Here is a 27,457-nt window from a genome sequence, read left to right as displayed (position 1 = left end):
ATGGTAAGATGGGACAGTTGCCTAGAAACTGAAGAGAATGTGAATTTTGCCAGAAGAGATGAACTGAACATTGAAGAGAGAGAGGAATCAGATGGACCCCTGAACTTTGAGCTTGATGTTTGCCACCAGGATCCAGAATATGAGTCCCCAACTCCCCTGTCACATGCCCAGGTCAGACTGATCACCAGCTGGGAAGCAGCATGGAATGTAACAAATGCCATTCAGGTAACCTCTTACTACCCCACTCATTATAACCATCATTTAAAAAACTGGTCATCACTTAGCCTGCTTTCTTTTACTTAACCATACTATCACTCTGCAATATTCTAAAAGGTTTCTATGAATGTATTACTAAAATATTTCAACCTTTCTGCATAAGATTAACACTCTGTAAAAATACAGTTAGAAAGAAAAAAAAAAAGAGAGAGAGAGATGTCAACTAAAGTTTCAGAATTATTTAAACTAGGTGAAGATGAAAAGGTGGCAATTACAACTGTTTTAGAAGTGCTGAAATTATCTTCAATAAGTATGTTTTAATTAAGTGACAGGGACATTTGATAGAAATGTAAGGTAAACATCTACTAAAAAGAGGACAGTAAGAGTCAGACTGACGTCAGACTCATTTAATGATATATAAATTACTGATATGTAAGTTACTAGATATGAATTGGAGCATGAAGCACAGCAAGTGTAATAACACTTTTTAATGTTAAAGAAAATATTTGAGTTGAAAAGACTGAAAGGATTTTATCTTGGCATTTCCTGTGGAATATAACTATCTTTCTGAGTCCTTAAATTTAGCTTTAAATGTTTCAGATTCTTTTTCTCACTTTTCATGATTCATTTTCTTACATAATTCTATCATTACGACTAACTTTGTGTCTGATAAGGTAAGAAGAAATCAGTACCCACAGACACATCTAGTCCCGGTAGCTGTTACTTAAACACTTTTTATGGCATTCTAATTATAGAAAAATAATCCTTCCCATGACACACAAGTCTGTGCAAATGCTGATGAACATTTGTTTATGTATCCAGTTTATCCCTCAGCTCTGCAAAGAAAAAGGACATATTTCTAACCCTGATGTATTTTCAAACATGAGCACCACCATATGAGAGCCAATGTCATAACATCTAGGGCACAGTAGCGTATCATACTCAGAAAATCTTCAGCTGTGAATTAAAGTCCTAAACTATTCAAACTGTATTCTAGTAACAATTTTTAACTTCAGTGTCCCTCAGTAGCATCTAGTCAGGGCAGGAGTCTGGGATGAGAGCCCATTATTTTCTCTGTGAGTTTTGCCTTTGATTACACCGAAGCCAAGATTTCATTCTGGAAGTCAATTTTGTCAATATTTACTGTATGACCTTTTGGAGAGTCACATTCTCTCTCACCTATTGTTTTCCCTTCTGAAAAACAAAATTAATAATGCCTCTGTAATACATCAAAGTGCCTAAAAATTCCTGAATGTCTTTATGTAGACAATTACTATTAATCATTAATATTGTAGCTTCCAGTTCAAAGATAGACTTATATGATAGAGAAGCCTATTTAAAAACAAGATAAATTTGAGGTAGGTTATTTGGTCAGATCAGTAACTATGATCCTAGTTAAAACTTCCAGCATTTTGAGCTTTGCATACTGCTATTCAATCTCAGTTGGTCAAATATTTTAGAAATTGCCATTGAACAGTTGCCTGCTGCTATACTGAGCCCTCCTTCTAAGGCAGACCGAGGATGGCAAAGCCTTGGAACTGCAGTTAAGTTGAAAGCACTGTCAAAATGTTCTAATGACACATTGTGGAGCTGTGTGCATATGCAAGCACATATGTGCACATGCATGCATTTTTCCTGTTTCCCAGTACCTTGGCATTTGGCTTAGGAAAGAGGGTAGAGAGCAGAGAAAGGAAAGGGGAAAGGCAGGAGAGAGGGAGAGAATATTGAATGGGTATCTGTCAGTAAAAAATAACAGAAGAAATTTCTGTGAATAGCTTTGAAGAGAATGTCAGAGTTATCTGAATGATTAAAACAATCCAAACATTCTTGACTGGTGAAGTAAATCTATGCTAAAGTGACAGTTGTTTTTGCTCTACCCAGAGGAAAGGGCAGAAGTGTTTCGCATGGCAATTAGAGGTAAATATTTAAGCAGAATTCTGAAGCTTTGAACAGTTATTTCAGTGAATGCAATTAGTCTACAAGTGAAATTATTTCCAGATTTGTTATAAGAACAATTAAGTCTTTGGTCTCCAAAATTAAATATAAGGGTTTTCTCAGAGTGCTTAAAATGCAAATATTTTCATACAAACAGGTAGAGATTTTTGTTTGTTTGTTTTTAACTTCAACTGAAAAAGTGTGCAGCTTTGATGACAATATTGTGTATGTAAATGATTGCTTCAGACATTTAAAGTTTCCAGGGAAACATGCTTCATATTCCAACGTCGCACAAGCAAATGAAAATCTGTATCCAGTTAATCTGGGTAAGGACAGAGACTATAAAGCTGAGTTAATTCAAAAAGGAAAATGAACAGCATCATCTGTCAGAGCGATGCAAGTGGTATTTGTTTCTATAGAGCAGTAAAAGGCTGAAAAAATGTGCTAACTTGTATGGTAGTGCTGGATATATAAGCAAAACAACAGTAGCAAGAAGAAGGCAGTTAAATTCTAATGGTACAACATTTCTCAGCAGAACCAAAGTTCATACCATCATATCTGTAATTCACACCATCGTGAGTCTATCTCGCCTTATTAGGTCTCAGGAGCACAAACAAGATTAACAGAGCAAAAAACTCAGCCACTTTACGAGGCAGCTCCAGAGTACTTTCAGTATCATGATACTTCTACAGTCTTTAAAATACAATGTAATGCAAGTATATATTTGTACCTGCAATACAAGTACACAATTCTCCCCTGGACATTCAATGAATTATGATGTTTTATCAAATCATACCGAATCTGTCATTTGATTCAATGAATCCAATACCTAATAGAGAGAATTAATTTTATATTTTATATCTGGTTTTAACGTGTTTCTGGATTGTCAGTCTCACTCCCCTGTACCTTTTGCTTAGATCCTCAGGATGAAGCAATCTTTTTTCTTTCCCATCACTTAGGGGCAACATACCATAATTATTCAAAGAAATGGCTGTGCAAGTTGCCATGAACCACTAGGTACAAGGATACTGCATTATCTTCATTCAAAACCCATGTTAGAGCTCTTTTTCTCTCGTTATGTTGTTTTAAAAAACTTGTTAACAGCTGTTGGCAGGCTGAAATAATGGACCTGTAAGCTGTACATCTTTGTCTCTTTACTTCTTTTTCACAAGTTCTGTCTGTAGCCATCTCTTGCAGAAATAGATTACACAAACATTGGAAATACCTATGACAGAGGCCATTTTCTTGTTCCATGATCAGAATTACATGGCTGGATTCTTGTCTACTGTGTGGGCTTCTAAAATAACAATAATGTAATTAATATTATTTATAGTTATTTAAAGTTGTGATAATAAATTAATGATTAGAGTAGTGATCATAAATATGCTCATTATATTTATATTCTGTGGACTGTACATTACTTTAGAAAAGACTCAGCACTTCAATATTCACTGTTTTCATAAACAAAAGTATATCTGTATTTCCATTAAGGTGTGCCATTATAGATACATTTCCAAATTGGGTTCTAATTTGGTTCATCTTTTTTTATGGGACTTTATACGATTCAGTAGAGAATATCAAATTGGTTGTATTTATTTTTCTATGATGATTCCTCCCAGTTACCTGCCTTCATCTCCCTAATATAGACTCAATCTTCAGAGTGCTTACTGTCATCAACTCCCATACATTTAAGTGGAAAACACAGTGACATTGAGAAGCAGGATTAACAGACCTGTCCCCAAAGATACACAGGCAAACATCCTTTAAATGTGCCTAAACACACTTCCCATTAAGCTTTAATGAGTATGTTTAAGTATTTTATATATATAAATATAAATGTGTACATTTTTATGTATTTAGAAAGCTAAGTGTTTTCACCATCAGGTCATTAGATGTACCACAATACAAATCTTCTCATCCTCAACCTTAAATAATTTAGTCACATTTAACTAAATAACCACTTAGATCTTAACTACAGTATTTTATCTTAAGTATTTATTTTCTAGACTTGGGAACAAGGGTCAATCCTGTTTAGTGCCCAGAGCAGTAGCTTCCTTGAATTATACATTGAAGCTAAAGTTATACTCTGAACTAAATTATAGATGTCTGATGGAAACAAACTGCTGTATTTCATATCAAGGGATGGTTCCAAAAAATTAGAGAGATGCCTGATGCTCATATCTAATCCAGGAATGGCAAGTAATTCAAGTTTCTAAATGGAGCTAGTCAAAAAGTGACAGCACAAAGCAAAAATTCAAGACTGTATGCCTATGTGTAGTACATAAAAATGGCAGTTTGTACAGTTTTAGCTAAAATGCACCTGCAGTACTGGACAATCTTGTTTGTTTGTTTGTTTGTTTGTTTGTTTTTAATGTATGTGCAACCACAAACTCACATAGGTGTAACTGGAGAACCAAAAAATCTTAGAACCTGGTGAGAGCCATCTAAACTCAAATGTGTTTTTCCTTTGATAGACTGTCACCACCATAGAATGCAGTTGCTATAAGATGTGTTTAGGGAAGAAGATTGTAACTAATGTCCATGCACTGGTTTCCTCTTTGGATCTTTTTTTTTTTTTTTTGGGGGGGGGGGCGGGAAAGGGGAGAAGGAAAGAAGGCAGAATAAGATTGTGGACATATGTCGCTACTTCATATAACCTTTTATATTCAATCTTTTATTCATATAACTTATTATATTCAAATTCAGCTCAGACTCTAGTGTAATCTTTAGTTTTGTACATACGTTCAGATAGCACAGAGAAGACTGCATACTGTATATATATTCTCTGTATTCCCAAACCTACTTTTTTTCACAAAAGCTTTTTATCAACAATATGTTATACTTCAACAATGAAATTATATCTACCTCACAGAAGTCTCTTTAGATGACATATAAGCACTGTACAGTGGACTGATTTTGACTTAACTAACTGCCACTCAGATAAATTTCATTAGAGAATGCTCTGTATCAGCCTTCTTTTCCCTTGGTCAGCTGGAAACTGTTATGTTGGAAAATGTTATGAAGCCAGGACTCCTAAACATATAGAGGTGGCTAATCTAAAACTTTTCCTTGTTCCAGGAAGAAATACTTGTATTGTTCTTATGGGATTTAAGTTGTGGTTTTGTAGGCTTTGCATTTTATGTTGTTCATCACATCTGGGCCATGAACAGATGGAGGGAGTGTTGACTGGATTTACAACAGCATATTCTACTGTAACTATTATGGAAATGTTAGGGGTGGCAAGCCAGTTTTCCATAGCCCCTTTGTGTCAGATTTGCCATCAAGTAGGAGCTGTGGTATAACATAACTACTCTACAAATTATTCCCTGGACATACAGTCCCCAACATATGGAGCTTTGTTTCAGGAAGCACCATACTAGCTCTTAAAGCATCGCAGAAACATGGCTTACAGAAGTAATGAATCAAAGTATTGCAAATCCTGCAGTCTTCTAGATGTCAAAAAGACATATTAAAAATCTTTACCAGTTAAAGCAGTCCTTAGATCATGCTTGCCTGTACCACAGGCCCCAAATTTCCTTTCCTAATAGATGAGTAGCAAGAGAGTTAAAGGAGGTCTCCTTCTGTCTCTCTTTCACCCTTCCTCTGCCCCATTCATAAAAGACTCTAATAGCCTCGGTAGTTTGGCTATAACTAATCTGCAGTGATCTATAATTTATGACTTATGTTTTAAGTAAATTGGCATATATTTTAGACGAAAGGGAGACATTCTAAAGTATAGTACTCAACATACACTTGAAATTTAACATGCAAACTCAGCCTTAAGTGTGAATATCCTGATTTCACTGGGTATAAAACAGATGTATTTAAAAATGTTTGCTTTTAGTTGATACCTTTAATATCATTAGCTGATTTTTACCCAAGTTTTAGTGATATAACCAACATTACAAGCTTTTGGTAACAGTAGCCAGAAGCACTGTCAGGCTTAAAGAATTCTGAATTATTCTGTTCAAAACTTCAAATTATATATAAACACAAAAGATATTTATTTGACACCTGATATTTAGCAATGTCAAATGTCTATCATTTCCAACAACATTAGCTGAGGCTCTTCTTGGCTAGTATTTATGAAATCTATATGTTTCAGTGTCTGAATTTCAGAGCCACAGTATTGCAGGTAATCATTCTTAGAAGTAGTAGCTAAGTTAATACAATGCATAGTATACTTATCCTGGGTTTTATGTTCGGCTTGTTACAGTCTAGTCAAGAAAATCTTATGGAATTGACAAATGCATGTTTCTTGTAAGCAGAGACTAGTTGATTGTTCATATTTCACCTAAGTTTGAAAATATTTTTGCCTGCAAAATCTACTAGTAGTGATCTTTTGGAACAGTTATGTTACAGGTGTGAGGCTATAATTCTCCTACATAAGGGAGCTGGTAAGAGTTAAAATTGTGTTCACATGAAAGGACAAATGACCTAGCAAGTAAGCATAAAGCAGCATGTGTTAGCCTTGGCTAACAGCAAAACTCCCACCCGGCTCCTTGCTCACCTCCTTTCTCCTCAGCTGGGCAGCAGAGAGAAAAGAGAGCAGGAGTGAGAAAGTTCATGTCTCAAGGTAAAACCAGGGAAATCACTCTCCAGATACCATTGTGGACAAAACAGAATCAACGTGGGGAAAATTAACTTTAATACGAATTAATATATAGATGTTTCATTCTTGCATCTTATACTCAGAAACAAAAAGACAAACATTAAAGAAACACTCTTCCTCCTCCCTTTTCCATGCTCACCTTAACTTGTTCACTCCAGACTTCTCTACGAACCCTCCTTCTTCATCTCCATGGCCCTTTCTAAAATACACTTTCCAGAGATGCCTCACGTGCAGCCAATGGGCTCGGCCGTGCCCCACTGTGGGGCTGCTGGAGCTGGCTGTGTCCAGCACTGTCCTCCCAACAGAGGCCACGTGCTACCTACACCTGGACACAGAAACCCAATACAAGTAGAAAAGCACATTGGTCTTGCTGGTGCATTGATCTGACTGCTGCACGTCCTTACAGACATGCTTTCCAGGCAACAATAACACAAGGTTTTAATTGGAATTTGCTACTTGCTTTGGCATGCTGCCAAATTTAGCCTGCCAGCAGACGCCTTTAGCAGGGACATCACTATTTCTACTATTTTATATCTCAGTCAGCTTAAGTACAGTTACATGAATGAAATAAAATTCTACCTGAGGACTGTAAACCTTGACAGTCTTCAAAGGCCAACTACTAGCAATGATGTTGCTAGAGCTCAGCAGACAATCTGCCAAGTGTCAAAGGTGTGATTTACATATACATTTACATACATTTGCAAAAAAAGTTGTGTTGGTGTGTATTTCTCCCATGACATATGTAGAATAAATGGTATGTGTGAGTAGCACTTCAGAAACCTGAACACTGTCTTCCACCAGACCTCTTTTTTTTTCCGTTCATCATTAGGAAATCTTTAAGCCACCCAGCTGATAGCCTGTTCTGGGAGTCTTAAAAACGCCTAAAAAAGCTTTTGCTTTCAGTGATAGGGAGATAAGAAGAAAAACACACATGTTACATAAATCTATTTTTTTATAAGGAAAAGCATACTCCATGTATCAACTATCTCTTCACAGCTCTTTGCAAGCACATCTTCAAACATTGAATCAAACGTAAGCTTACACATCTTTTCTTTAACAATCTATTATTTAGCTTTCTGCATCTATTGACTGTGATTTCGGCTCTTCCAGTTAAAATTGCCATTGTCAATTTTTTAAATATTTAAACAAGCATTCCTATGAAGCTATATGAAGATATTTATTTGCACTCCTCGAAGCTGCATATAAATATCATTTTGCTGAAAACTTCACAGTTACAAGTTGTAGTGAAACTACCACTTATGGTCTTGACTCACAGCTTCTGGTATTGACTCATAGTTTCCTTGACTTCACTGTTTGTCTGCATTTGTTTCCTGTTATCTCACCCTTAGATTTTAAATTCTTTGGAGAAAAGACCATCTTTATGCAGTCTGTTTGCACAGTGTCTTGCACAGTGGGATTCTGATCAAGGACTTCCAGGTGTTCCAATAATGAAAAAATTTTCCAAAGTAAGTCCCAAAACATCTTCTATTTTATAGAGACTCTTCACAAAATAATAATTGTTTAAATGTGGCCTATGATAAATCAGTCTGGCATTTGATCCAATTTCCTATCCCCTACCCCTTTTTTTTTTAATAAATAGAATGGATTCTCCTTGCTGTTGAGGTCTATTGTAGGGACTGAATACAAAATAAATCAGCAGACTAATGTGATAAAATTAACTTTAAAATATCCTGCCTTTAAAATATGCGTTTGTAGTGGGTTTGCATGGCAACGTTTTGGTACCAGGGGGCTTTAGGGGTGGCTTCTGCGAGAAGAATCCAGAAGCTGCCCCTTGTTAAAAAAGGCCCCCGCTGCTGGACAGAGCTGAGCCAATACATGATGTCGTTTGCTCCTCTGTAAGAGCATGTTTAAGAAAGAGAATAAAAAAATGATGGGCATTTTTTTTATTTGGGCAGCTGGGAGAGAGAGGGGAGTGAGAACCAGCCCTACAGACACCAAGGTCAGTGCGGAAAGAGGTGGAGGAGGACTTTCTGCTCCAGGTACCAGAGCAGCAGTTCCTCTTCGGCCTGTGGAGAGGCCCCTGGTGGAGCAAGCCGTCCCCCTGCAGCCCATGGGTCCCACATGGAGCAGATCTCCATGCTGCAGCCCGTGGAGGAGTCCCCGGTGGAGCAGGTGGATGTGGCCTGGAGGAGGCTGCGGCCCGTGGAGAGCCCCTGCAGGAGCAGGCCCCAGACCAGAGCTGCAGCCTGTGGAGAAGAGCCCACACAGGAGCAGGAGGTCTGGGGGAAGCTGCCACCCATGGGGGACCCGTGCTGGAGCAGTTTGCTCCTGGGGGGAGGATGGACCCTGTGGTATGGAGCCGTGTGGGAGCAGTTCCTGAAGAGCTGCTGCCTGTGGGCAGCCCCCGCAGGTTCAGTTCAGGAAGGACGGCATCCATGGGAGGGACCCCATGTGGAGCAGGGGCAGCGCTTCTTTTTTTGTTTGTTTATTTCTCCTTTGTTTCTCACTTCTCTAGCTTGTCAGTAATAGGCAATACATCTTACTATCTCCCTACTGTGAGTCTGTTTTGCCCAGCACGAAAATTGTTGAGTGATCTCCCTGTCCTTATGACAGGAGCCCTTCGCATCATATTTTCTCCCTCTTCCCTTTGAGGAGAGGGTGTGAGAGAGTGGCTGTGGTTGAGCTCAGCAGCCCACCCAAGTAAAACCACCACAGTATTCCATCTTAAAAACGCAGATGGTCAAGCAAGAGAATGACAGAACCATGATATTATAGATAAATGAATATTAGTGTTATGAAAATTATTCCTTTTGAAATAGTAATTGTTACCAAACAAAATCAAGTAACTGTCAGCTGTTTGAAAGCAATGATCACTTTATTCCACAGAAGAACCCAGCACACCAAGATTTGTTTCAGAAGGATCTCTGTCTCCCTCAGGCGAAGGGAATAGCTGAGGTACTTTCTCTCTACATTAAAATCAAATCAACCTACCATGCTTTTTGACCTTATCAATCCCTGAGTGTATTTTTTTACCATATGAAGGCAAACAGATGGCATAATATCTCCCTTTTTAATACACACGCACTTGTGCCTTTTTACAGGCTCTAGCACATGTCATTGCCCACCTATCACTGATGGAAAATATTTTTCTTAAAGATCTTCTTACTATCTGACTTCTTGAACCTATGAGATGCGCAACCTCAGAATATTTATTTGCTTTAATGAAGAGCATTTACACGTAACTCCTCCCCAGATAGCGTTTCTCCTAAGACCGCAAGAATATTGTGATAGGTGGCAAAAGGTCAAATATTTTGCCAGATATAAGTCCTTTCCTGTTTTAGATAAACTTCCTTCATTTTGATTAGCAAGTGTTCAGCAGATTGTTCACTTTTTTATATAAGGAAAGGGTGAGCTTTAGGGTTCATCAAAGCATAAAGGTTAAGACAATCTCAACATCTATAGTATATGAGAATTTAATGCTAAAATTAAAGGACATCTGAATTACTATGATATTATTTTAATGTACTAACAGAATCAGAAATAGTAATGCTATTATAGTTGACATTCCAAATGGCAAAGCGTCTTCCACACAATCCATAGATGGGTAATCTACAGTTTACCTCAGTGTGTATAATTCTTGACAGCAGGAGATTCGCTGAAATTGTACAAGCTCAGTCTGAATGAGCTAATGGAGCTATTTGAGAAAATAAAAAGCCCTAAATACTGATTACATACGGTACAAAAGATGATATATTGTACTCTAGTTTTAGCATTGTTAGCTGTATAAAACATTTTGCCCCTAAAGCTAAGTAAAAGATATTGACTTCCATTTACATCTATTCTCCCTGTTCTCCCCACACACACCATGTTTCTTGGATGGAAATGTTTCTCTGTATTCTTGGCCAGTGGCACTAGTTTTGCCATATGTAAAATACTGTCTTCACTAAATAGCTAACCAAAAAAATAAATAAATTAATATTTACTTCTCAAAAATGTAAACATGTGAGTCAAAGTGAGGAAACATTCACTTCAGCTTATACACACATACTCTGCTATCTGTTTCATTTTCTCTCAGTCCATCTCTTGAATTGAGACAAATAACAGCACCAACAGATTATGTTTTGTAGGTCCCTAGAGCAAACATTTTTGGTTGCTTTATGATATCACTAGCAACAGTAGCTTCAGCTACTGTACATGGGTATTTCCATTCATGATAGTTATTTTTCATTGCTTAGCTTTCCCCTCAAGAAATGTATTGATTCAGGCTAGTTCCTCCCTCATAAACAGACATATTTTTGTTGTTGTTTTCAGTTTTAAAAATAATTCTAGCTTGATTATTTCAAAATAAACCCAGGTATTTCAGAAATAATGAATAGTCTCATGGAAGCTTAAAGAATTGCAGCTATGGGTACAAGAATTATACGATGCAAGAGTTTTATCTTTCATACACATATAATGACTTAGTTCCCTCATTTAGCTGTTTGTATCATATTTAGGAGTTGACACTGAGGTCTATTCTATCTCACCACATTTTAAAGCAGTTCTCTTGACTCTTTTTCTGCATCATGTCTTCAACTCCAAATGTCATATCCCCAGCCACCTTCCCTTAAGGGACTTAAAAATCCTCTGAGCTTTAATTGGGATCTGGAGTTTAAAATGAGTTCTCCACTTCTGTTCTTGTTGCTTTTGCTTGCCTGCTGACTTTTTTCACTTTTGCTGGGAAGCCAGCTGCTCTCAGTGCTTTTGCTTTTGTACTTTTCATTGTTGTCATCTCAAGTTAAAAATAAAATACCTGCACAAAACTGTAGGCTTCCGTCTGCTGCTTGGATTGGATTTCAGAGACTCTTTGCTATTTCCTAAATTGTGAGGAGCTGCCATTCCACCCCTGAAAGTTTCCTTTCCTAATCAGAATGGATAATTGTCTGCATAATTCATACTTTCCCTCTAGCCTTCTACTGATTCCTGTCTTACGCCTACAGCTACATATTTCTCATATCCAGTCATTTTTTCTGCACAGCTTCTTGCCTATCATATTCTCTTACCCCTTGTTGCTACCTCGTGTGGTTCATGACCTTATATTGCAATATTCCTCAGGTTGCCTAAAGACAACTTCTTCCCCCTGTTCCTGGCTCCCCTGGTGCAGTCATGTTCCCAGGCTATCCAGTTCTTCTTTTGCTCTTTCCAGGCACCTCAAAGTCTCATGGCCTTCACAGTGGAACCCATCTTACTCTATAGATGATGTTGAAAGATAGACACCTCTGGTGGTGCTTCAAATATCCTAAAATAAGTTTTAAGGATCCTACACTGTTGGAATAAATAGCTCTTTGGTGATGCTTATTTCTATCCATCCTCTCCAGAGCTAGCAGATTAGTTGTATTTTTTTCCTGTATTTATGTAGGTGAAGTTAGGAATCCCATTCCTAATTAAACATGCAACAAAAGAAGGTAGATTTGTCATGTATTTTTGTTTGTTTGTTTGTTTGTTTTTGTTTTTCTGTTACTGTGTGTATTCATTCATTGAATGTCTGTTTTAGACAGAAAAAGTTGGGTGAGATAAATCAGATTCATAGATGTTAAGAAACAACCATTTCCTTTGGTAAAGACAGTAAAAAACAGTAGTCACTTTAGTAACTTCAGTCAGGCACCGAGTTTTCACCTAAAATCCATGAATCTCACCTTGAAAATAAATTGGTATTTTGTCTAAATATTTGCATACAAGAAAAGAAATTTAGTTAGGGGAAAAGAACAAAAATAAATTAACTTTTATACTGATTACTCAGAGGATGCCAGAAAAGTCAGTCACATTTCTGATTTTTAGTTTTTCTCTTTATTATAAACTGTACAAATTAGAAGATATATATATATTTTTTTTAATCTACTCAAAATTCATCAAAATATTCACCTTTGTTGAATTTTAGGAATGATATGATCTTTCAAGCCATTACAGGATAGAGAAACCTCCACTATAGGAATTTATTTGCGGTATCAACTTTATCTGTTTCTGCTCATGATGAAACTTCAGCAGTAAAATCCATTGCTGTTTTTTTTTATCCTAAAGACAGAAGCCTCAGGGTGCCACTGAAGTTAACTGAGGTTAAGAGAGGAAAAGCATCAGTGATTTGTTGTCTACACACAGCCCAGTTGTAAGGCAGTATCTTTTCTCATGTATTCAAAAAGAATATGCTATGGTTCTCCATATCAGTTTACTGCTTCACAGACACCAAAAATAATAGTATACCACTATTTGCGTTTTTCACCCAACTATTAACTGCATTCTCTCCAGGCAGTGACAAATTTCCCCTTTATATGCTGAGCTCTGGGAGTCATCATAGCTTGCGTAAAAGTCCACCTAAAATTGGTGGTTGGGTCTGTGCAGAAGAAAAAACAGGATAATGTTAGCCAGGGGAGGATACAGTCACCTTTTACTCTGCATGCAGTCACAGTAAATCCTACGCCACCTTTCAGAAGACATAAACTGCCTTCTTTTTCACCTCTCAGAGGTGCATAAGATTTGTTCTCTGCATCCTTGCTTTTTAAAAGTAACAAGATCTGTTGCTTATCCCATACAGGCAGCATTCAAGAAAAACTCCTAACAAGCCAAATGCTTTCTCAGAGCCTGAGTTTGAACTTTATATGCACTCTAACTCTTCTTTTCATTATGTCAGTGCACACTCAAAGTTATTCGTCTCCCCACTGCTTTGCTTTGCTTCCAGTCTTCCACAATCCCCTCTCTGCTTGCCCTCCAGCTCTTTCAACCACATATTCAAGGAGCTCCACTCTCATGTTGCTGTACTGGATGTTTGGAGTACCTGCCTTCCTTCAGATGGAAACCTGAGAGTCAGTGATGACTTATGATGGGAGAAATAGGTCAGCAGCCAGTGAGTCTGCACTGCTCACCACTACTAACTTTCAAAGTAGTTTGCCTTAGTTTTGACTACCTTAATTTTTTCATCTTTTTCCTCTCCTCTTGATAATACATAATAAAAGCCCTCATTCTTTTACCAAAGCCTGCTTTCTCCTTTGAGACCAAGGGAAATAATATATTTTCTTAAAAGGTAATTTGCTTGGGAGATTTACTTTGTGTGATTCAGTGCATTCTTGCAGACAGCTATGAATTTATGCAAAGTAACATTTTCCATCAAACCAGAATTAAGCATCAAGCATATTATTTCAGTTTTAGAACAAATATTTAAAGCAATAGCAAAGCCAATGGGATCAGCTGTCACACTCAATAGCATCAAATCTTTTATTTGTTGAGACGTTTATTTTCCTCTATTCCCTTTCCTAATCTTTAGGAGATTCTTAAGACTAATCTGGCCACTAACAGGAGAACAAAATCAGTGTTTTTTCTGTCAGTCAAATAGACAAAAACATTGCAACTTCCTTACCTGCATATCTTATCACAGCATCTCCTGAGCAGTCTATCTGTCTTAGCATCTGTTTATGGGACCTGAAGGATTGACAGACCAGCACTTCTGAAGTTTCTCTCAGTGTATAAGGTGATTGCAGGCATTAATCACAAAATAAACACCTTAGTCACTTTCCTCCCTGCAGCTAAAGCAGACTGGCATCAGCAGAGAGAAAGAATAAGAAAAATCAGGAAAAACAAGATTGCTAGGGTCTAATTCAACCATCCCTGAAGATAAAAGACGACTTTTCACTGATATTAAAGGAGATGGATCAGCTGCTAAGGTCATACAAGCCATGGACAATATTTGAAGTTTTCCACAGAACAACTCATAGCATTTTTGAATTCTAACTCAGCCGAGCTATGAACAAATGATGAAGTGACAGGGAAAGCAGATGAGTTATTTTCCTGGTGTCTGTAGACCCATGCCAGGAGTCTGGGTAAACAGCTAGAGAAACTGGAAATTCTTACCGGTGAGGAGAAATAGGATATAATTGATATTGCAAATACATTTATGTGACTGGAATTTTTAAATAATTAGATAAAACATGCTTACCAAAAAATGGTAAAAGAAGCAAGGGTGGCACTCTGCTTTAGAGAGATGATTATCTGTGTTACAGCTATTGTCTAAAAAGACAAATTGTATTGTTCTTAGTGTCTTCGGTTTTAAAGGCCTGTGCTGGAGATTGTGTGTAGTATGTAGTAAAACATCATTAAAGTTTCTAAAAATGATAGATGATAATCATCTAACACAAAAGATATTGAACCTAACATAAGGTAATTCTATTTTGAGCCTCATTACCTTGAATATAGATGAACAGATCAGTGGATCTAATTACATTCATTATAGGAAAACAGAGGGCAATAATATATATATACTTGGTACTTCAAAGGAGTGAATTTTAAAAACCTGGAGAAAATTATGAGAGATAATTGATTAGAAAGAAAAAATACAGACAGTAAATTGCGAAAGTAATTTGAAAGTTGTTTAACAAGAATTTATGAGATGTCCAGAAGTCACATCTCACAATTAAGAAATAGCACGCCTATGCGTTTAAACCCCTCCTACTTCAGTTGTGAAGTGAATGTATCAATTAAAATTTAAAATATACACATATATAACAAAAGGGAGAAAAGAAAGGTGAGAGTAATCATTGTAAATTATAAATTATGAAGTATAGAAAAGAGATTCAGTAACCCAAAAGTGCTAGGGGGGAAAAAATGTATCCCCTAAGGAGCAGGTCAATAAGAAAATAATTCTTAGGAATTAAAAAAATATATAGGAAATACTTAGGAAAAAAAAAAAAAAAAGATAGGTTTAGTATAAAAATTTGAAACATAAATACTAGTAGTGGTATGAATTAACTATTAATAGAAGTGTGAATCTTTACATGACTGTGTATGTTTGTGTAAAAACACCAGAAGAAAGAGCAGAACTTTGTTCTTGTGTTGGTATGTGTTATCTGCATAGTGCATCTTAACTTTAAGTGCAAAGTGATTTTAACTAAATGAAGAGAGAGAAAAACTGACCTATAGGTAAGTGTCAAGGGAATGAACAAGAAGGCAGTAGGTATAAACCATATTAGACTATATAAGTGCACACTCCGTTTCTAAAACTCTGACAGTCTTGCTGCCGTGACTACGTCTCTGGGAAGCCTGTTCCGGTGCATGACAACCTTCTCAGTGAAGAACCTCTTCCTGATATCCAGCCTGAACCTCCCCTGTTTCAGCTTGACACCATTCCCACATGTCCTATCACTGGTCACTAAAGAGAATAGATCAGCGCCTGCCCCTCCACTCCCCCTCGTGAGGAAGCTCTAGACCACGATGAGGTCTCCCTTCAGCCTCCTCTTTTCCAGGCTGAACAAGCCAAGTGACCTCAGCCACTCCTCATACGTCTTCCCCTCTAGGTCCTTCACCATCTTAGCAGTCCTCCTCTGGAAACTCTCCAACAGTTTCACATCCTTCTTGTACTGTGATGCCCAGAACTGCACACAGTACTCAAGGTGATGTCGCACCAGTGCAGGGTAGAGTGGGACAATCACTTCTCTTGACCGACTAGCAATGCCGTGTTTGATGCACCCCAAGATGCAGTTGGCCCTAAAAGCCCTAAAGTCCCTTTTGATCACTCTCGGACTTCTCCTTGTTACTTCATCATTACCAGCCTGAAAAAACAGCAGACGGTAGTAGTCAGAGGTCTGTACAAGGTGAGTGACTTTCCTAGCAATGTCTCTTACCTGAGCCCCAGGGGAGCAGCAGAATTCCCTGTGGGTTGGGTCTGGACGGCATATTGGGCCCTCTGTCCCTGTCAGAAGGGAGTCCCCCATGACGTTAACTGTTCTTTCTTTCTTGACAGAAGATGTAGCAATGCATGGGGGTAGGTTGCCTTGCCTTAGCCAACCCCTCCAACTGGGACGGGCTTTCATCTACATCATTGTTTTGACTGTCATGTTCTGGAACCTCATACCTGTTATGCAAACATAGTCAGGTAGGTGAGGTGGGCAGGGAGAGGGCTCGCCTACCACCCCAAGCAGAAACCTGCTACCATTCCCTCGCTTGGCCTATGTCCCCTCCTACAGCCTGGCAGGGTGGAGGAACTTTAGTCTTCTGTGTAGCTGCTGCCTGGTGGGATAGAGGAACCTTTGTTACTTGTGTTGTGGCAGGCTCATGAGTCTGTCTCAAGGAGGGTAGAGTATGCTTCCACCAATTTTCCTCTCTGACCCCCTGATGCTCCTCAGCCTGCTCACCTCCTCCCAAAGCTCCACCACCAGGCTAAGTAATTTTTCAATCTGGGCACACCTACTGCTGCTGCTGTCGGACACCGACAGAAAACTCAGGCACACCCTGCAGCCCAAGACCTGGACGGCAGTGTGTTTCCCTGAGACCTCTGTCTGGGTAGCCATATCAGTAACTGTGGCTGGAGAGTCTGCAGGAGAGGCAGAGGCCATGGTTTTCTGCCTGGTGGATATCATGCTCGGGCTCTTCACGAGCAGGTTACAAGCAGCGTGGTTACAAGCAGGTTACAAAGACAGTTGGTGTAGAGCAGTGAGGGACCCTCCCCACTTGCCCTGCCTGTGTGCACTGCCACTCCCCACCTGGACTGAGGCGCCCTGATTGAGGCGCCCAGCCCTATTTGCCCACCTTGTATGGCCAGGGAGGGGGCGCTGCTGGCTTCTCCCACGTCTTGTCAGCCTCCCTCGTGAGGGCTGCTGGGCCCTGGCAGCAGCATTGGCTGCCTCGAATGGCCTCGATGCTGAAAAAAAGCCCTGCCTGCCATAATCTCGCGGATGTGTCTGCCCCAGAGCCAATTGCCTCGGTGATATATCATTTCTTATAATATCTATATAATATCTAATTTGTAATATAACAAATCTTTATCCATGAAGAACTGGTTGGTGACCTGCTATGGCACTTAGATGTGCACAAGTCGATGGGGCCAGATGGGATCCACCCAAGGATACTGAGAGAACTGGCAGAGGAGCTGGCCAAGCCACTGTCCATCATTTATCAGCAGTCCTGGCGATCGGGGGAGGTCCCAGTTGACTGGCGGCTAGCAAATGTGACGCCCAACTACAAGAAGGGCCGGAGGGCAGACCCGGGAAACTACAGGCCTGTCAGTTTGACCTCAGTGCCAGGGAAGCTCATGGAGCAGATCCTCTTGAGAGTCATCACGCGGCACTTGCAGGGCAAGCAGGCGATCAGGCCCAGTCAGCATGGGTTTATGAAAGGCAGATCCTGCTTGACGAACCTGATCTCCTTCTATGACAAAGTGACGCACTGGGTGGATGAGGGAAAGGCTGTGGATGTGGTCTACCTTGACTTCAGCAAGGCTTTTGACACCGTCTCCCACAGCATTCTCCTCAAGAAACTGGCTGCTCTTGGCTTGGACTGGCGCACGCTTCGCTGGGTTAGAAACTGGCTGGATAGCCGGGCCCAAAGAGTCGTGGTAAATGGAGTCAAGTCCAGTTGGAGGCCAGTCACTAGTGGCGTCCCCCAGGGCTTGGTGCTGGGGCCTATCCTCTTTAATATCTTCATCGATGATCTGGACGAGGGCATCGAGTACACCCTCAGTAAGTTCGCAGATGACACCAAGCTATGCGCATGTGTCGATTTGCTCGAGGGTAGGAAAGCTCTGCAGGAGGATCTGGATAGGCTGCACCGATGGGCTGAGGTCAATTGCCTGCAGTTCAACAAGGCCAAGTGCCGGGTCCTGCACCTGGGGTGCAATAACACCAAGCAGAGCTACAGGCTGGGAGAGGAATGGTTGGAGAGCTGCCAGGCAGAGAAGGACCTGGGAGTGATGGTGGATAGTCGGCTGAATATGAGCCAGCAGTGTGCTCAGGTGGCCAAGAAGGCCAATGGCATCCTGGCTTGTATCAGAAACAGTGTGGCCAGCAGGGCTAGGGAGGTGATCGTCCCCCTGTACTCGGCTCTGGTGAGGCCGCACCTCGAGTACTGTGTTCAGTTTTGGGCCCCTCGCTACAAGAAGGACATCGAGGTGCTTGAGCGGGTCCAGAGAAGGGCGACGAAGCTGGTGAGGGGCCTGGAGAACAAGTCCTACGAGGAGCAGCTGAGGGAGCTGGGCTTGTTCAGCCTGGAGAAGAGGAGGCTCAGGGGTGACCTTATCGCTCTCTATAGGTACCTCAAGGGAGGCTGTAGCGAGGTGGGGGTTGGTCTGTTCTCCCACGTGCCTGGTGACAGGACGAGGGGGAATGGGCTAAAGTTGCGCCAGGGGAGTTTTAGGTTAGATGTTAGGAAGAACTTCTTTACTGAAAGGGTTGTTAGGCATTGGAACAGGCTGCCCAGGGAAGTGGTGGAGTCACCATCCCTGGAAGTCTTCAAAAGACGTTTAGATGTAGAGCTTAGGGATATGGTTTAGTGGGGACTGCTAGCGTTAGGTCAGAGGTTGGACTCGATGATCTTGAGGTCTCTTCCAACCTAGAAATTCTGTGATTCTGTGATTATAATTTGGTATTATAAGATCACCTTTCTCTTCCTCACTGATCTCACACTAAATTCTGCTACACCAAATTTCTATATCCTAGATATGATTTTCTTTTTTCTATGTTCCTAAATATGCAGAGGGAAAACCTAATTTCTGCGAGTTCTGAGTTCAGAACTCTCAAAAAAATGCAACTGGCCCTAGTCTCTATTTGGAGGGAATCAGGAGGGTGTACTCATAGCACAGGATAATAGTGGGCCATTTTGAAAATTTTCAGGATGGGCATCATGCTATTCCACATGAGACATTCAGAAGTTAACTCGGAGTTTCTAAGCTATTTGTCCACAGTCCATTTGTTGCCCAGCAGGAGAAATAGGCATCTCAGGCAGGAAATTAATTTCATCTTTGCTAACCATCTATCTTAAGATAGATGAGTTATAAGTTGAGGTGCCTATTTTTTTGTACGATTTATAGAGGAAGCTTTGATGACCAGCTTAGACAGGGACAACTAACTACTAGAAAACTATGGCTAGTATTTAAAATGGATGTTAAAATGTCATCTTATTAATATTTTGAAAGCAGAATGCCCAGTAAGTTTGTGTTTGGGAGACTTAGCTAAAGATTCATCTGGTCTGATAATATGTAATTGTTATTATATTTGGAATTCTCAGAAGACAGTGGAAATCATAATACTATTTTAAAAGCCAGAGAAATTTTACCTAGTTAAACCTATCAACAATTCTGAGCAAAATAATATAGTTGTTAATGCGGGTTTTAATTGATACAGAATAAAAAGCTAGGAATATAGTTAGTGTCAATCACTATGGGTTTGAAGAAAAAGTCTTTACAGTCTTTATTAAGTACACTTCATATAATTTTTGTTGTAACATAGGCAGTGAAATATAAATAATATATTTAGACTTTCAAAAGGAATTTTGACACATTAATACACAACATTCTGATTTAACAATTAGTGCAGCTATAAAATACATCTTAAATAGATTAACAACAGCCTAAGTGACAGATCCTAAAAAAAGTAACTGTCAATGTAGATTTATTGTCTGGCACATGTTGCCCAGAGAGACTGTGGAGTCTCCTACCTTGGAGACACTCAAAAGCTGCCTGAACATGGTACTGGGAAACCTGTTGTAGGTGCCCCTGCTTGAGCACAGGGTTGGAACAGGTTACCTCCAGGGGTCCCTTCCAACCTCAACTGTTCTGCACCTTGTTTCTTCATGAATTTCCAGTAGGGTTAGAAGGTTGTCTAGTAGAATCTAATTGATATGTGGTCCAGAATTAGTCAATGTAGTCAACAGTGATCTGGAATTAAATACAAAATCACCATTGATCACAGTGGTGGCTCAGACAGAAAAAAGACCATGGACATCTGCAAGCAAGTAACTCTATTATCATAACATGAGATTAAGGGATTTGCTATTTTTGAATTTAGAGTTATTAAAGTTTTATGTTCACATAAAGACCACAGCAACACAGGTTTGGATCAGTTCTGGAAAATAATTTATTTTAGATGAAAATGAATGCTTCCTGAATTTATCTCTTTGCTCTTCCAAGAAGATATGCGAAGGAGGATTTCCTGTGTAGTTTCTGTGCCAAATTCATGCAGGGAATCAAATACATAGTTGAGAATATAGTTAGGCTTAAATGAACTGTTCCAGTGGAGTAACTGCAGATGGTGAGAAAGGCAATCAGAGCTAATTCAGCAGTCTGGCATATTAGCATGTGTTCTGCATATAGCAGAGCTGTACTAACTGAATTGTTTTCAGTTAAATTTGTCTTCATTTCTTAATTTATTTTTTTCCATCTGATTAAATCTTAAGGTGAAATCTTTTTCTCTCTTTCTTTGTAGCATCACTTTTTATTCCATTTTATTCAATTGTCTTTTGGCATGTCTTAACTCTGGCCACAATTCAATCTTCATTACTTTTTAATTACCTTTCAATCTGCCTTTTTTAAAAAAAAAAAAAAAAAAAAAGTGTTGTATTTCTGGTTAGAACAGCCTTTAAAATGAAGCTTTCACTTGAGATTAAAAATGTCTTAAAATTGAACATCAAAAATTTTTGATATTTTTTCAGGGTTCTTAACTGTGCTCATTTATACATTTTTCTAAACACGTATTATTCTCTGGGGAGGTGCTTGCCCTGAGATGAACTAGTGTTGAAAGGTCAGAATGGTAAATGACTCACTTTTTGCATTCTATGCAAATCCATATCTGGGCTTTTTAAATGAGCAGCCAGTCTTTGTGGTGGGGAAAACACTACCATGTAGTTCAAATATTGCAATCAACCTATCAACAAATGCAGAAATATTTTAATGTGCAGATGTAATTTGGAAATCCTGACATGCTTGTTTTTTTATTGTTGGTGGATCAATAATTTCTGGTGCTTCCTCTTGGGGATATTCTTACAAGGCTAATAGCTTCTAGCCACGTCTGACCTTTCCTTGCATGCCCTTTCCACTCCTGTCCTTGCCATTTCTTCAAAGGCTGATAATCAGTTCATCCCCCAGTCCTTTCTTCTTTCTAGACTGAGATACCTATGGCTAAGTCTACTCCGGATGTTTGGTGGGGACCTCCATCCAGGCACACGTGTTCACTAATTTGCAATGCACACCACTAGCCACTCCACTTCCATGCTCAGTTTAGGGTGAAAATATCAAAGTCTTATAAATGCCTTAGAAGACAAGGGCCAAGGAAGGCTCACCCCACTGGGTAAGCTTGTGCCCTCTACTCCACTCTAACTATATGAACAACTTTTTTTCTGAGCTATTCTAACTATAAACATATAAACTATAAACATATCATCTTAAAAGAGCATAATTAGAGTTAACGTATTTGGCTTTGTACTAGAATTTATTCTTGTACTAGAATTTATTTTTGAAAATAAAACCACTCAAGGAGGTACACTTCCCATACAAAACACTAAAACTAAGCTCTGAGAGGCAATTTAAGAAAATGCTCCCTTTGCTGCTCATTTTTAATTGAGGCCTCACAGCTAAGGCTCTCTGTGCCATAATTTGGACACAAGAAGATGGGATTGGAAGAGTCAATATGAACAAGTGCTGGGAACAGACTGGACCAAACAAGGACTGGCAGATGGCTTAGGAATTACCTGTGTAATTCCAGTGGCAGAGAATCAGTGAAATGCTGACACACTCTGTCCCCATTCTCTGTACAATCACTCTTTGTGAGAGGTGCAGAAAAGCCACCTTCAGCAACACTACACCATGAAAGAATTTCTCTATGGAGGAGGAATTTTCGACAGATAAGTCACTTCAAGCAATACTTGAAGGCTGCCAAACAACTTTAAATCAGAGAACGTAGCCCAGTGCCTGTGCTGTTTTATTACAGTGACAGCAAAATATGTGCTCATTAAAGGTACCTTTTCTTTGAAACTATTTACACTTGTTGACATGCAGGAAATGGTCCTAACAGAAAGTATTGCTTTTGGAAAAGTAAGAACAGAAGATCAAATCCAAAATGGGTTTGGAAGTCTGAAAAAAAAGTCTTTCATTCTTTCAGCTCTCATTGCCACCACTAACATTTTCTGGCTATACTGCAGAAATATAACAATGTGCTAATACAATAAACTTTACCCTTTTGTTGTTGTTGTTGTTGTTACTTTTTTTTTAACCTTTTTTAACTTTTTTTTTTTTTTTAATTGAAAAAATATTACTGACAAGACATGGTAAGCAACGTGTCATTTCACCTCATACATACTTAGTATATTGGCATGTTCAGAGTTCTCACATTTCTCTCTACTAACCAGGCTCTGCATCCAAAAAAACAGCAAAACCAGTTATGTCCACAATGTTTGCTTTCCTTTATTAACTGAAAGCTGAAGGACACAGAAATAGTAAGTCCCTTATACAGATCTCACCAGCAATTGATTCTGTGAAATTCACGTTGAAGACATGATTTTCCTGGAAGGAAAATTTAGTTTCTGTAAAAACGTTCAGTGTAGAAATTCTAAGCTCATTGTATGTGACTTGAAATTGGCAATCACTGTTATGTAATTTTAAGAAGAATGTATATAGCACAAGACCGGATTTGTTTAATAAGATCTGAATTCAAAAGTTGAAAAAAAAAAAAAAAAAAAAAACTTTTTCATCCTGTGGTGTGTGTTAGGTACCAAATGAAAATTTGATATAAACAAACAGCAAAGCGATGTTAAGAGGTTAGAATTATGTTATACTCTGATTAAACTAACAATTAAACTAGGAAAAGCAGACACCTGTGGGGAGGACTGTAAATGCTGTCAAATGTGATAAAGTCTCTAAAAGACTTATGCTTTGGTTTAGTTTGAGGCTAGTCATATAAACGTTAATGGACTAAATTCAGCAGGGGAAAAGTCTTTGTGTGGGTAAAGCCTGTGCTGACACTTACCTGCATTTTAATTATACAGTCACCCTTCAGGTCAGCAGATACTCTTTGAACTCCCAAATGCAGGTGAAGGGGCAAAATAATGATGCTGTGAGTGTGGAACAAATGAGATAAGCTTGCTACAAGTTGCAAGAAACTGAGAAAACATCATTGTTCTTATGTTAATATGGAAGATGACTGTGGCTTTTATCTTCCTGACTTTTTCACCAACTTGGTTTATTTATGATTCTTGTAAACTCAATCTGTTTTGTAAATTTCTTTTCCACAGATAGTTTTCATAGGAAAGGAAACACGTTCTGTACTTTAGGCAACGATCTAACTTGACAGTCAGTGAAAGCCATGATTAAAAATGGCATGGTAGTAAAAGTTACTGTTACACATGTGCTACCTGTAGTCCAGATACAGACAGATATCTAGTCTTTTTAAGAAAGTAGACTATTAGATAGCAGAGTAGATTATTAGATGGTAAAATTTTGAATATTTCAGTGAAGTTCATATACAAAAGATGGCACCTGTGACTTATGAAAAAGACACTGATATATATGAAGTCTTAAAAAAGACCAAAAAAAGATATCTAGTCAATAACTGTATTGTTATATCAGTAATAACTGAAGTACCTGTGTTACAGTGCACAAAGGCGTAGACCTTTTAATCGAGATGTACTGATGTGCTTTTAATATGATACTTCTAGATCTAATTCAGGTGAATGCTGAAGATATTTGTATCTAGAGTGAAGCCTGGTGAGATTGGCAATGCCTCTGGTTCATATGATGGACACTTAAGGACTTAATAGAAAAAGTAATTCTCTGATTCAGTTTTTCCTCTCTGGTTGATGATACAGGCTCACAGTAGGGCTGAAAAGGAGTGCTATCTCATAGCTGGAAGAAAAGGAGAATACACTTTGATGATTATTCAGTGTTTGAAAAATTGTCCCTCTTTGGAGTCTTCCGTATAGGAACGGGCCTGCGAATGCTTGTACCATGTAGAAGTGGGGTGCAAAGTATAAACCTTGTGAAGCTGAGGCAGGCACCCACCTTCTTGACATATCGCATAAAAGCTGGGCTCCTAGGTTGCCTTCACAGGCAGTAACATGCTGGCTACAGAGTCTGAGTCAGTTGACAGAAAACACCAAAGACAGAAACATGCCTGAAACACTTGTCTCCACGTGGTCTCGTGTCAAAGATTATGGCTGAAAAAGTCAGAAATCAAGGTTTAGACAGTTAAACTCACCTTTTCTGCCTTGACTTCTGAAAGCAATCAGTGACACTATTCGCTCGGGTAGTGAGAGAGGAGAAATGTGTCGCTCCCCTCAAGGAGAATGAGAGTCCACCATTTTTCATGGGGAGCAAAATGCAAGTCTCTGAGCCAGTAAGCACAGGCACACAGTGTAACTGTACGCAACAGACCTCCTCCTCTTCCTAGAGGTATATGTCCAAAGGACAGGATTTGTCCCATCAATGAGATTGATGCATGTCACCCTCCTTTGGAGGGATTCCGATTCACTATGAAAAGAGCCATGACTGGCAGTTTAGAACAGTAACCCAGTAACAAGTGACATTCAGAAAGCCACTGGTGGTTAGTACATGGTAGCAAGGATTTCATTTAAAACAGAGGGTAGCAATGAATTCCACTGGGTAATACCGAAATGAAATTTAGCATGCCAAGAAGATCCGACTGGTTTGTGAGCCACCAAGTGGCCATCTTGATGGCTTACAGGATGTACAAAGGAGGCCTCTTTCTGTTGGGGGTTCACAGGTTTAGCAGGGCAGAATGGAGTTGCTCAGGTTTGCTCAGAAATAAAATTAAGATGGGTTGGTCCAAATCAAGTCCTATCAGGCTAAAGTGGTGGTCATGAATGAGAATGAATGCTCTTATTTCATCGTATAATCATTGCTGTAAGAAACACTGAAGTAAAAATTTCTGTAGAACTAGTTAACTATACTTCGTTTCCTTCCTACCTTTCTTCAGTCATCAAGAACAAAAAAACCTCCTAACCACTATGACTAATGTGCATTGCTTAGTTTCAGCTTTGAAAAAAAAAGAGAAATGCCACAAAAGCTTCTTTTGTAAACTAGATCTTTTTATGAATAGCTATAGTTCAAGGGTTTTGTTGGGTCTGTGCTGTTAGAAATTAAACCACATAAAAGTGCAATTTGTCCTTAAATACAGAGAAAGAAGAGACAAAATATAGATAAAAAAGACAAAGAAATACACACACTGTTCTCTGAAAGTAAAGTGCCACATTTTTACTAGATAAAAAAAAATATAATTCTGTTCCTTTCAGAAACTGTTTAACGTATGTCTACATGTTTCACACATTTTAAACAGCTAAATAAGTTTGCATGTTCTAAAATCTCAGCTTTGAGAATTGCTTTAGTAGTGGACTTAACTAGAGCATGGGCTGCATGAGGCATACAGAAGCCACAAAGGAAACACAAGCAAACTCTGATGTCACTCTAATGCACTTTTTTTTTTTTTTTCCAGAGGTGTGTTAACAATTTTTACACTGAAGAGAATTGTCCTTACTGGATCTATCTACAGCATTAGTTACTTATTAACTAAGGACGTGACTCTGTCATTCACCCACTCTTTTTCCTAGCTTATCATTACACGTGTGTCAATAAGAACAGTTATTTTTGCTAATAATTTAATTTATCATAAATGAACACATTTCCCATGATGGTTGCTTACTTAGCTGAATGTAGCAGTACTTCCACCTTGCAGTTCAGTGAAAGCAAAACTCAATGGAGGGCAGGCTTGGGAGTGTGAATTCTAGTAAACATTTTGCCTTAGGGATGTTGTGTTATCTTTTCTTTCTCTTTTTCCTCTTCAGGGAATTTTCGTCCTAGGATTGCCGTATGCTATTCTCCACAGTGGATACAGTGGCCTGTTTCTTATTGTCTTGGCTGCAGCGTTATGCTGTTATACAGGCAAAATTCTAATCACTTGCCTGTATGAAGAAAATGAAGACGGGCAGCTCATAAGAGTGAGGGACACATATGAAGACATTGCAAATGCGTGCTGTAGAAAGCTATCTCCAAACTTAGGTGGTATAGTTGTCAATGTGACCCAAGTTATGGAACTGATCATGACATGTATTTTGTATCTGGTTGTTAGTGGGAACTTGCTGTTACACAGTTTTCCATATGTACCAATGACTGAGAAAACTTGGTCTGTAATTGCATTTATTACATTGCTGCCTTGTGTATTTATCAAGACTCTCAAAATTGTTTCCAAACTCAGCCAGCTTTGCTCTTTGGTTCATTTCATTATTCTCTTTGTAGTAATGACTTACTGTCTCACACAAATACATCAGTGGTCCTGGGCAAAATTCAAACTCTCAATTGAGTTTGAGGACTTCTTGATTTCTATAGGGGTGATCATTTTCAGTTACACTTCACAAATATTTCTTCCCACACTTGAAGGTAACATGAAAAAACCAGGGGAATTTAGGTGCATGCTGAATTGGACTCATTTTTTTGCTTGTGTCTTGAAAACAACCTTTGCCCTGACTGCATTCTTAACCTGGGGTGAGGAGACAAAGGAAGTTATTACTGACAACCTGCCATCATTTCTTCAAACCCTAGTGAATTTGTGTCTTTTAACCAAGGCTCTTCTTTCTTACCCTTTGCCCTTTTTTGCAGCCACAGAAATTGTGTATGCTTGTATTTCTAGAGGCAACTATTCCAATTACAGTTCTCCACTGTTTGCTCTGGGTCTAAGAGGCTCATTTCTCCTGTTAACTCTGCTGATGTCCATGTTCATACCACATTTTGCCCTGCTGATGGGTTTAACAGGCAGTATAACAGGTGCTGCTATGACTTTTCTTCTTCCTTCTCTCTTCCACTTAAAACTTAAATGGAAAAAACTATCCTTCTCTGAGAAATGCGCAGATATCTCTGTTTTTATTTTGGGTTTCCTTTGCAGCCTTGCAGGCATAGTTTGCTCAATAAGAGGGCTACTTAAAGTATTTGGAGAAGGGTGA

At 39.0% G+C, this 27,457-nt stretch overlaps 1 protein-coding gene across 1 annotated transcript; it reads left to right on the top strand.

The window, feature by feature from the left end:
* Positions 1-27,457, top strand: LOC311208033 (vesicular inhibitory amino acid transporter-like; the record flags this gene model as incomplete). Its single annotated transcript, XM_084284450.1, has 2 exons — positions 1-225; positions 26,306-27,457. 2 exons carry the CDS (start codon positions 1-3, stop codon positions 27,455-27,457), a joined length of 1,377 nt encoding a protein of 458 aa, XP_084140576.1.

The sequence above is a fragment of the Netta rufina genome, assembly GCF_964035555.1.
Source record: "Netta rufina genome assembly, chromosome: 3".
In the NCBI taxonomy this organism is placed as follows: domain Eukaryota; kingdom Metazoa; phylum Chordata; class Aves; order Anseriformes; family Anatidae; genus Netta; species Netta rufina.
The sequence above is the reverse complement of the archived record's forward strand: the minus strand, read 5'-3'. Positions and strand labels throughout refer to the sequence as shown.